General features: G+C 43.4%; 1 protein-coding gene across 2 annotated transcripts in view; it reads left to right on the forward strand.

The window, feature by feature from the left end:
- The window catches only part of LOC142557830 (protein SHQ1 homolog), a 111083-nt gene extending 100951 nt beyond the window's left edge, over positions 1-10132 (forward strand). For both annotated transcript variants that reach the window (XM_075670012.1, XM_075670013.1), the window contains 2 exons: positions 4596-4635; positions 8181-10132. In XM_075670012.1, coding sequence (XP_075526127.1) covers positions 4596-4635; positions 8181-8678 — 538 coding nt within the window. In that variant the 3' untranslated portion in view covers positions 8679-10132. The remainder of the gene's footprint in view (positions 1-4595; positions 4636-8180) is intronic.
- Positions 10133-12050: the final 1918 nt, after the last annotated feature.

The raw sequence follows: 12050 nt of genomic DNA on the forward strand, positions 1-12050 counted from the left end.
ATTTGCATGCTTTCTTGCCCTAGTGCCATAAAGTGATTTCTGCTCAATCATTTTGTAGAGCCTATGGCTGCTTTTCAGTTTTATGTAAAGTTGAACTCTGTAGTCAAGTGTGAGCGCACGAGGGAGCTTGCAATGACTCTTCTTGCATGTGTAGAATATCTTGAAGGGCATCAGGCCGTGAATCATTTCCAACACAAACTTTTATAGTGTATCTTGTATAAGCATGGTTATTGTCAATCATATACTGCCCTTGCCACGCCTTTGAAGTGTATGCTCCCTCTTAATTGCAGTAGTCAATATGCAGATCACAAGCAGGTCTTTGCATAGTGCCTTCTTTCACTTGGCCTGTCATCACAAACTGTCACTGAGCAGCAAAAAGTAATGCTTGTCTCTGGGTGAGGGTCAAGCCAGCTGTTCTGACTACTGCGCGCATGAAGTGGTAAATCTAATTGTTTTGTTGCATGTGCTTCAAGCAGCTTAACACGTTACTGCTATATTCTTTCACTTGGCTGCCAAGGGGCAGTGCTTGCAGCCAAAGGAGCCCGAACCTTGTCCGGAGAGAAAGAGTGGCATGTTTTTCTGCTCATTGGCATTTCCTCATGCCAGACCAACTGAGAAGTAGCACTATGCAAAGACCCGTTTGTGATCTGCATCATGACTGTTTCTGATAATAGGAAAGTGGGCAAGAAAGACTGCATATAGATTTGTTTGCATGATGCATAATAAACCTGCAGCACTTTTCTGGGGAAATGTCATTGAACGAGCAGTCTCCACGCATTGTAATATGGTGCCAACACATTGTGAGGTGCATAAATTATGCTGTGGTCAGGTGCTTGTGCAATGGCTTTCAAGTGTTGCAAGGAAACATGGACAGCAAGTTGATCAGAGGGGTCTGCTCTGTCATATGTGTTGTCCATTTGCATGCCATGACATCACAGCCAAGGAGATGGATATGGAGTATCCTTTTATCTGTAGGCATTACATAGTACATGAGCTTAGGAGCAGGCAACGGGCCAATAAGCCCTTGTGTGCTACCTTGTGGTGGTGGAAAGGCCACCAAGAAGACCTTTCTTAGAGTCCAATCCCACAGTGCACCGCGGGTGTGCGGTGCATCCTGGGCAAAGAGTGTACATCAAGCGAGCAGGCTGGCATGGGGGGAGTATGAAACGAAGAAGGTGCTGCTTCTTTCCTGATGCTCCTCATGACATAATTACACATGTCTGCAATCGTCTACATTTGTATTTTTATGCAAGAAATGTGAAAGAAATAACAAATTCACTGTGGATATCACCAAGCAGCTGCCCTTTTGTGTAAAGCTAAACTTCGCCATTAACTTATTGCCTCTGTCGTTTAAAAATTTGTTTACAAAATGCAGCATTGTTGGACAGCATGTAGACGGCCAAAGAGACTGTCACTTGCTGTAAAAAAAGGTGTATAGTTGTTCTAGTGCCGCAGTGTTCTAATAAAAGAAGTGCGTACAATGTGCCGTTATAGAAACGCCCAGGGTTCTTCCTACTCACAGGTAGAGCGCTACATGTATTCTTATTTCTAATTAAAAAGAAAATATTGAAGTTGTGTATGCTCTTGTCTCTTTCATGAGAAAATATCTTTCATGGAAAAACATTGTACTAGGATCGATTTTATAGCCTGAGCACTTCCAAAATTGTTTTCATGTGCTGTGATCCACCCAAATCGGGCAGTAGCTTGCAATATGGTCATTGGTCACAATTAAGTGCATGTGTTGTTGCTTCAACGTGCAAAAATCTTTTTAAGTGATTTTAATCAGTTGTAATGCATCAAAAGTTAATAGGGCCTTTTCCTTACGTGTTTGGGTACATGTTCTATGCAGCATGGTTCAGATAGAAGACTGCCGATCGCAGCTAGGCAGTATGCTTTATCAGAGCACTTACCTAATATTGTGAAACACATTGAAAAGTTTTGTTTTCGCGCTTGGACATGATACTGGACATAATTATGAAATGCAGCGCTTTACACTTCCGAACAAATACAGAGCACAATTATTTGTTGCTATTCAGCTTTAAAACGTTGTCTGACCAAAATTATTGCACCTGTTCTTGTTTGCTGTGCAGGTCAATTGTGGCCACCACTCAGGATTCTCCAGGGTCAAAGGGTGTGTGGACTAAATAGAGGAAAGGGGTTCCGAACTCAGCTAGCGTGATAGCAGTGCGCCGAGACACTCGACAGATTGGAATCACAGAGAGGCTAGAGGCCGTCGCAGCTAGACAAACAAGAAGTTTTTGTTTTAATTAGGCAGTTGCATATGCCACCTTGCTAAATTTGCTCAAATTATTGCTGCTCGCAGTTGCTCGTACGGCGCAGGAGGAAAACCAGAAATGATGCCTGCCTCTGCAACACACAAGCATTTCCCATAAGAGCTTGCACAGCCATTGTAGGCGTTCGCATGCCAGAAAGAGGTCTATTCGAGTCCCTTCACTATGCACTGAAACAGAAGAAATAGGAGATTTTTTTAAAATTATGTTACCATATAAAGAGAACAGATAAGCACTATATTAAATTATTGGTCTTGCGTAATACAGAATATGCAGGTTTGGTTATCAGCCTGTGGCAAGTTGTTGCTTCACGAACTTTCATTCCCCTTTTTTTTTTTAAATATTTCTATTTTCCAATTAAAAGTAACAATTAATTTCCTCTTTGCTGTCTCTGGCTTCCTTCACTGTTATCTCCGTATGGCTTTACTAACAGTGTTGTTTCTCTGTTCTGTTTTGTCGGGCTTCAATGTAGCTGTCAGGTTATTTTAGGTCATCTTGATTGAATCACATGGTTATTGTCACTTGACTCTTGCAGGCACAGATGAATTTGGTCCAGTAAAAATTTATATTTCCGACACTTTTTGTATCTCCAGAATCATGAAAAGTATAATGCTGCAGAAAGGTCTTAGAATTTTCAGTTCTTCATTGAGTTTCGTGAAGTTTACAGAGTGTGGACTCAATGCAAGCATTCTCTTTAGGATCGTAAGATATGAGAAAATCCATGATTTTGTGTCTAGCATAGTTGGAAAGCACCTGTCCAGCCACTTGAAATGTATGCTGAATGTAAAACATTGTGAAAAGCAATGAAAGAAGAACCCACTGCATATGACGTCCTACTGACACAGAGCTCAAACACCTAGCTGTCTACTTTCCAATTTGTTTTGCTAATAATGAATTTTGCAGTGCAGGTACAATCAGAAGTGTTTTAAGATGTTTGCTAAACATTTTAAATATGATTATTTTCCTCAGTGCCCTTGCTTTTGATGCGCTATCTTGGCGTACATGTATATACAGTGCCTCAAGGGTAGCCAACACCCCGCATATTCAGCCAACCATGAGCAACCCCTACAGAAATTATTCCATAGTGGCTGCGCACAACTCACAGGTACAGAAGGAGGCAAGCATGCAGGTTAAAGAAGGTTTTAATGTTGGCAGTGCCTTGGGAAAGGTATCACCATTTGAGCAGAGGAATCCTTGCTCATGGCTGGAAAGGCAAAGCCCAGATACTTCACTAAACTTCTTAGGGCACCTATATTTTTATTGCGGTAGCAATTATATGGACACTCCAGGCGCATTCCTGCCGTCGGCGTCGTGGTGAGGTTCCATATGAGTGAAAGCGTAGGAGGTTGAGCCGGCGAATGCTGTTCAACCTCGCGTGCATGAGCGAGGAACACGGCCCGGGTGGGCATGCCCTCTCCTGCGGCCCAAGAGGCAGGGGGGTCAGGTGAGGGAGGAAGAGGAAGGTTCTTCTCCGGCGGCCGCTAGGGTGTCTTGATGTCCTCCTCGATGTCCTTCTGGCCCGCCGCTCCGTACTGAGTGGAGACAACAGCAGACTCTACTGCGGTGTTGGCCACGTGAATCACAGACGCCGTAGTAGATGCCTTTGTCAGACTCTGTAGGGACGCGGTTCCAGTGCTCGTGTGCCTTGAAAGCGATCTGTGACGTGGCCAAAGTGCACACCTACGCGGGCCTCACCTTCAAAGCGATCTGCAATGTTTGCAGAGTGCGCCTATTGCCGGTAGCTTCGTATGCACTGTGCTTTCGACATTTCGTTCTCCTTGAAGTGACAGATGCACGGAGGTCAATTGGCTCAAGGATGCTGCTGTTATTCGTAACTCCAGTGTTCTCACAGACAGTTTACGCTGTAATTGAGCAAAATGTGTTCATGTTTACCTGTGCGCATGTGACACCGTGCTGGTCAATTTAGTTAAAACACGTTGATGCGCTAGTTGGTTTGAAACCATGATAGAATGTGTAAGCATGACTGAACAAGGACGTAGAAAGAAGCGGACACACAAAGACAGTGCTGTCTCTATGTGTCTGTTTCTTTCTACGTACTCGTTGAGTGACGCTTACACATTCTATAATTGTTAATTTAGTTAATAATCGAATATTTACAAGCTTATACGGCCGATAAAACTACTATCCTTACTTCGTACAGCTATCTACTAATTTGCTATCGCAATCGGTGCTTCGCCTTTTGAGCGGAACTGCGAATTTTTTTTGTTTAGAAGTGTGGCAGGGCTTCTTTAATGTTCTCGTTCTGACTTAGGTGTTCCTGGTTTTTCTTGCTTGCTTTTTCAGTCCAAAGCGCCTGCAGTCTTTAACAAATGCTCTGAAACAGGTAAGTTACCTATCTTTCGACAGTGAAAGTAGCCAACACTGTTTGCAAGAATTTTTCACTCATAGAAAAAAAGTTTTTTAAACGTACCTAAAGGTATGTTTATGTAAAGTCCTGACAGCTAAAAATTATTTTGCACCTAAAGGTATGTTTATTTGAGGTCCTGACAGGCAAAAATAGTTTTGCACTATTTGTGTGGGCTTGTTATGAAAAACTGCTCTAGTGTCTAACACAGTGTAGATTAAACTGTTTGCACATGATTGTACTACAGTTAAACCTTGATATAACAAAGTTGGTAAAATTGTCAATTTGCTTCGTTATATCGAAATTTCGTATTGAAGTTAGACCTTTTATGCGAATAAGTACAGTCGTTGAATTATCTGGTAATTGAAAAATACTAATTTTAATGAGAAAACAATTTATTTTGATAAATTTGGGAGTCGGCGACGAATGATACAGTTTCATGCTACATACATTGACATCTTCACATCAGTGGTATGAATTATGTGAAGCCAGTCACAATTTCGCGTGCACTCCACCCCCGCTGCTGATAACGTCACCCGCACTGTCAGGAAAAATGCCGGCAGCGGTGAGCGAATGCTCCATCTGTCTCTCGCTCCAACAGGTCACCAAAACTCGAGATTATGCAACCTCCAATACTAAAAGCGCGGAAAGACAGCTTACATCATGCTTCGCCTTCTTGGCACGCCCACTCTTTGCAGACATGGCAGATTACCTCCAAAGCAGCATGTGCGGCTGCGCTGGGCTGCGCTTGCAGCCGTGCACAGCCACAGCCGAGATGCGCGCCAGCCTCTGCTTCTGCGTGAGCTTGATCAGGTTACCACGAGCTCGTTCCCCTCCCTCTCTTTCCCTTTGCTTGTGTGGGAAAGCATCACTCGTGAAGCCACCATCTTTCTTGTCACACCCTCACATACTTTCACTCGCACCTAACGCACACAGTGCATGGGGTGCGATAGGATCTTATCACACTTTGACTTTATACGGAACAGGATGCGGCTCCACTTCGGCTGTCGCTTTGGGAGGTGCACTTGCAGGAGCTTGTAATTCAATCATTTCACCATTTGAGTGTACAGAAGTTTCCGTTTTTTGTGGTGGCAGGGAAATTTCATTATATTGAAATCGCATACAAACACACTTTCTTATACTGAGATTCTAAATACATTGTGTTCTATAGACAAGAGGTAATGAAAAGTTAAATACTTTGCTATATCGAGAATATTGTTATATTGCAGTTCGTTATATAGAGGTTTAACTGTATTCACGGGGAAGCATCATGTGACAAAGATCGTAAAGTATTGTTGAATTCCTTGTTAGCAGTTGAGCAGTGGTGTTGAGAATGGCACATGGAGACTAACGTTGACAAAAGCATGCTTTTAAACATTACACACAAAAAGCAACCTTGACTTTTACCTATAACTTTAATATTTATCAAATCACTTAGACAAGCAAGTGCGAATATTTAGTGTTACTCTCAATATATAGTAGCCTATCCTGGCCTACACATGTTAAAGAAGTTAGTTGTACAGTTGTGAAGCTGTGTTTTTTTAGTAGGAAACTAAGCAAGGCATCAAGTAAGCCTAGGTTCAAGTGTTCTAAAGAACTGGAAGATGCCAACATTATACTAAACTACGAAAAGGGAGACGTTAAAGAATTGAAAAATTATAGGCCCATTAGCTTTCTTTCAGGATTGTATGAAATATTCACCAAGATAATCTCCAACAGAATAAGGTCTACACTGGACTTAAGTCAACCAAGGGAACAGGCAGGTTTCAGGAAGGGATACTCTATAATGGATCACATACATGTCATCAATCAGGTAATTAAGAAATCTGCAATGTACAATCAACCTGTTTATATTGCTTTCATAGATTATGAAAAGGCATTTGATTTGGTAGAGATATCAGCAGTCATAGAGGCATTATGTAATCAAGGAGTGCAGGAGGCATACGTGAATATCTTGGAAAATATCTACAGAGATTCCACAGCTACCCTGGTTCTCGACAAGAAAAGTAGGAAGATACCTATAAAGAAAGGGGTCAGACAAGGAGACACAATCTCTCCAATGCTATTGACTGCATGCTCGGAAGAAGTGTTCAAGCTATTAAACTGGGAAGGCTTAGGAGTGAGGAGCAACGATGAATATCTCGGCAACTTCAGTTTGCTGATGACATTTTCCTGCTCAGCAACACTGAGCACGAATTACAACAAATGAATAAGGTCCTTAAAAAGAAAGTGTAAGAGTGGGGTTGAAGATTAATATGCAGAAGACAGACAGTGATCAATAGCCAGGCCAGAGAACAAGAGCTCAAGATTATCAGTCAGTCTCTAGAGTCTGAAGGAGTATGTTTACCAAGATCAATTACTCACAGGAGACCCTGATCATGAGAAGGAAATTTGCAGAATAATAAAAATGGGTTGAAGTGCGTATGGCAGACAGTCAGATCCTAACTGGAAGCTTACCACTATCTTTGAAAAGAAGGTGTACAATCAGTGCATCCTACCGGTGCTAACACATGAGGCAGAAACTGGGAGGTTCACAAAGAAGCCCGAGAACAAGTTAAGGACCGTGCAAACAGCGATGGATTGAAAAGTATTAGGCATAGTGTTAAGATACAGGAAGAGAGCAGTGTGGATCAGAGAGCAAATGGAGATAGCTGATATTCTAATTGACATTAAGAGAAAAATAAATGGAGTTGGGCAGGCCATGTAATGCGTAGGATAGATAATCCATGGACAGAATGGGTTGTGGGTTCGAGTGCCTTAACACCGAAGGTCGTGTGTTTGACGCCTACCAAAGGTTGTGGATTCAAGCGCCTTAATTACTGCTATCTTAATAAAATGTGCGTTTATTAACACCAAAGTTTGAGGGTTCGACTCCCACCAAAGTTCATAGGTTTGAGTACCTTAATTAACTCTATCCTAATTAACTGTACCTTAATTAACTTTGCCTAAATTAATACCAAAGATTGTGGGTTCAACTCCCATCAATTTTGGTGCCATGGCGCCGAACAGTCAATTTTTCGACCCATGAGCTAATTAAGGCTTTTGTCTTAATAAAAAACTGGAATGGGCATGCAGTAGTGTGACATAATTCCTTTGTATGCAAGTCCTTCAGACATGGAAGGTCACCTGTCTTTCATCTTATGGCAAGTCCATGGCCGCATAGTGCAAACGTAGGTCAGCTGCAGCAGCAGCGGGGCATGGCTTTGCAGCTCTGCTCCTTGTGCACTCATGACTGTCTGGCACATCAACTTGTTGAATTATTACAAATGCCGTCAGTAGCAGTATTATTCTTAAGGTATAAAGATAGGCACGGAGTATACTCGGAAAGTGCGACAAGTTTCCCATTATGATTACAACTTCCATGGCCCGTTCAGGGTTGTTAGGTGTATGTATGTCACCATTTTCACCACAATTTGAATGATGGTTTATAAATGTTGGAGCATAGGGAACAAGCCAGTGTACAACGGATTCTTCTGCCTTCTCTAGATGCTGTGTAACAGGGACTATATAAACATTTCGTGCAGGTTAAGGTTCGGAAAGCTGACCTAGGCCTGGACATTCCTGAGCTTGAGCGTGGAGCGAAGCTTGCCATTGCAGAAGCAGCTGTCGAGGAGGCGACGGCTTCCAACAGCATCAGAGCAGCCATGCAGGCACTGTGCATCTCCAATCCTCTGGCTTCAACGTGTGAAGGCACTGCTTCAAGTGCCAATAACATCATTGCTGAACCGGAGAGTCGGCATAGAGATGATGATAATGATAGCACGAGCAGTGACAACAGCTCATGGAGTGACGGGGAAAGTGACTCATCAGACTCAACAAGTGATTCGAGCTCAGATTCGGAACTGGACTCGGATGATGATGAAATTGCTGCAGCTGGCATGAGTAATCGTGGTGACAGTGTGTCTGTGACCTCCAACAGTGATTCTGACAGTGATGACTCTGATGGGAGCAGCTCAGGAGCAGAAGGTGTTGACCAGTGCCTGCTGTTTGTCAAAGATGCTGAACCTGAGAAACACCGCTAATGATTTCCACCTGAGAAACACTGAGTGCCTAATTCAGATGTCTGCCTGTGAATTTGCGAAGCCTCTCGCTGATTGCCCTGTGGCTCTTTCTCTCCTCAGGACAGTGCTTTGCATGTTGAGGGGGGCGGTGGGGTGTGGTGCTGAGGAGCTTGGGTACAGCCACATTAAGGAGTACTTACTGCACTCTGTCGGCCTGCATAAGCATGGAGTGATATCCTCAGCCACCTGACACTTGGAAGCACACTAGTTGTTAAACTGTAGGCTGTGGTGTCTTGTAGAGAATCCACTGTGTGAGGAAACATTGTGTTGTCCCTGTGCCCACTTGGAGTACCAGAAGGCTCAGTGGGCATGCATCGGTGCAGTGGGTTGCCCTTGAATGTTGCTCCTCTCAGAGCATTTAGACTGACGGCCGCCCTTTTTTCTGCTTAAGCTGCTGAATAGCCACTGTGCAGCCAGATGATGGCAGGAAATGATTACGCGCACCGTGAAGATGATCGGGAGTAGTAGAAGCACAACTTATAGGGCAATAGGGTGTGCACTGTGCTTACATACACAGAAGCATGGAAGTAGTTTGTTTTCTGTAAACTTAAAAGGACACGGCGCATAACAGTTCAGACTAAGCAATGATCATGAACAGAATGTGTGAGGGCATTGAATATGCCATGGTTAGGTAAGACTGCGACACGGGGAGGAGCTGGGTGGAGTGATGACAGCATTCATTGTGCCCTAGCCAGCCAGTATTCACTTATGATCCTGTTTTGCTGACCCAAGCAATTTCTACTCTCAAACATAGCTTGCATGAAGTACACTTGCTCGTTAACACACTTGCCAGTAATTGAAAAGCCCTAACCTTTACATTAGTGAGTATCTATGCATTGTTAAGGAGCTGTGCAAGCCCAGTCTTACGTTTCTTTGCACTGGAGCATTACTTTACATCAGTCCTGCTGAATGTAGCTTAGCACACAATGAGGTCCAAGCTAGCAGTAGCATTTGCAAAATGCAAAGGTTCGCGTGAGAATGCTTAATAAAAAAATATAATAATAAAAAAGAGGTGCACTTGTACTGTGCATGTCATGCCTGAGAATAAGGAGCAGGGTGTGTGCCAAGGACTATGTGGTTACATATTTCAGCTGAGGTGAGCTGTTTGTGCAACATAGATCACCCTGTGCCCTCACTCCCATGCCTATGTTTGAGCAAAAGCATCTGTCATGTTGTCTTCTTGAAACCTTTGTGCCATTGCAGGGCTTTCCTCATTCAAGGCGCCTGCTCGTCTGCCCTGAATTTTAATCTGTGACTAGATGTTAAAACAAGCTTTCTGAAGGCCTCAAAACAGGCATTCATAACCATAGATGATCTGTGTGTGACAGGGTCACTTGTTTTACGGTGTATTTGTCAAATGTGCATTTTGATGTGTGTATTTTAACTGAGAATTCAACATGCATGTCTGTAATGCCCTCATACCTTACTTAATGAAGTTGCATCCACCACAAAAATACCTTCAATATATTTGTTATTATAAGCATACACAGTGATACCAGCAAAAAAAAAAAAAGTATTACAATCGGGTCGATGCAAAGCAGGAGGAGGAGGAGGAGGAGGAACTTTATTATTGCAGAAACCGCTGCGCGGTTTATTCCTGGGTGGTTCCCTCTGACAGTGCTCCACTGGCGATCGCGGCTCGCCGTGCCTGGTCGAGGGTAGCCACTTGGCTTCCCAGGTCCAGTTTGGAGAGTCTCGCCTCCCAAGACCGCGTAGTGAGTGTGTGTGTTGTGACTCGTGGTGAAATTGCCTTGCCCAGATGGTCGGTACATTCGTGTGTTATGTGCATGAGTGTCGCTGTGTGGTTGCTACACCAAGGACATGTCCAGGACGTATAACGTAAACGTAAACATGATGCCTCTAAAAACTCTGCAAGTGGTCTCCTGTGAATTGGTCTCCTGGCATCTTCTCAAGATATGTGGCACACAAACAATGCTAAATTACAAATGCACTTTGTACCATCATTAATATGCAACTGTGGGATGGTTGTGATCACATGGGATTAGGACATTGGCTTTCTGGCTCTTGGCCAGCCATGCAATTGGCTAGAACATGTGTGCACATCTAGAATATGCCACCTCAAGTTGCTCTTACTGAGTGTTTAACATTTTTGCTGCCAGAATAGTGAATTTTTTTATTACGAGCAGTAAAACAGCGCTAAACAACAGGACAAAGAGAAGGACACAGACAACAGCGCCGACTAACAACCAAGTGTCTTTATTCTTTCAGTCAGCATATATATACTCCGCCGCTATCTCAAAGCACAGAATCAACAGAATTCAGCATGCGCAGGGGAGAAAAATGCAATTAATGCGATCATTAATTGCATTTTTCTCCCCTGCGCATGCTGAATTCTGTTGATTCTGTGCTTTGAGATAGCGGCGGAGTATATATATGCTGACTGAAAGAATAAAGACACTTGATTGTTAGTCGGCGCTGTTGTCTGTGTCCTTCTCGTCCTGTTGTTTAGTGCTGTTTCACTGCTCGTAATCATGAACTAACCAGTCCAAATGCGTAGCCTTCTACACTTTCTGAGCTGCAGGAGAACAACAATTCACTTCTTTCCAACGTATATGCCGTCAAATAGCTGTGAAATGAAGCTTGGGACCTCGAAAGTCCTTTGTTTTACAGGTCACTTGGTTGCAAAGATCATAGACTGTGCACTAGCCAGAGAGAGGATTAAGCCCAAAACAAAATCTTTATTCAAGATGTCCAAGAAGCCTTTTGCACACTTTGTGTGATAGAGTGATACGACTGCAGAGCGCCTTGTTCATCTGCTGCATGCTCTTCATCATCACTGCTTCCCATCCATGTTTTGCACTGAGTTCCCCGGTGTTTGTTTCTACAGCTAGTTCTACAGCTAACTTAAGCTCGCTATCCTTAGCGTCACTGCCAAGCTGGAGCATGAAGATAGTTGTTCCAAGGTTTGCTTTTCTTTTTTTGCTGGCAGGCCAGTTAGCGCTGCTCCTCAAAGTTTTTGACTCTTTGGTTTGCTGGGCTTTTGTAACAGCCGAGTCTGGACCCTCTCTCACAGTTGTGGCGTCGACTGGCACTTCACTATGTGCACCACAGCCCAGTGGTGGACATGGAGGGCATTGGCCATGCCACTGCACGTGTTCGTTGTAAAGCAGGAAATTAGCCATTGAGGATGCCTACATTTTTTTGTACTTGCCAATTCATTGTAGTTGTCATTGACAATGCCTATGAAAAATTGGAACCTCGAAAGGACGTATGGAGTCTTCTGTTATACAGCCCATTTCGTTGTAGAGGTGTTTGACTGTAGTCTTGGATTTTGGCTTCGTTATAGCACTAGAATAGTAATTGAAATAAAGA

Source organism: Dermacentor variabilis, chromosome 9 (genome assembly GCF_050947875.1).
Source record: "Dermacentor variabilis isolate Ectoservices chromosome 9, ASM5094787v1, whole genome shotgun sequence".
NCBI lineage: Eukaryota > Metazoa > Arthropoda > Arachnida > Ixodida > Ixodidae > Dermacentor > Dermacentor variabilis.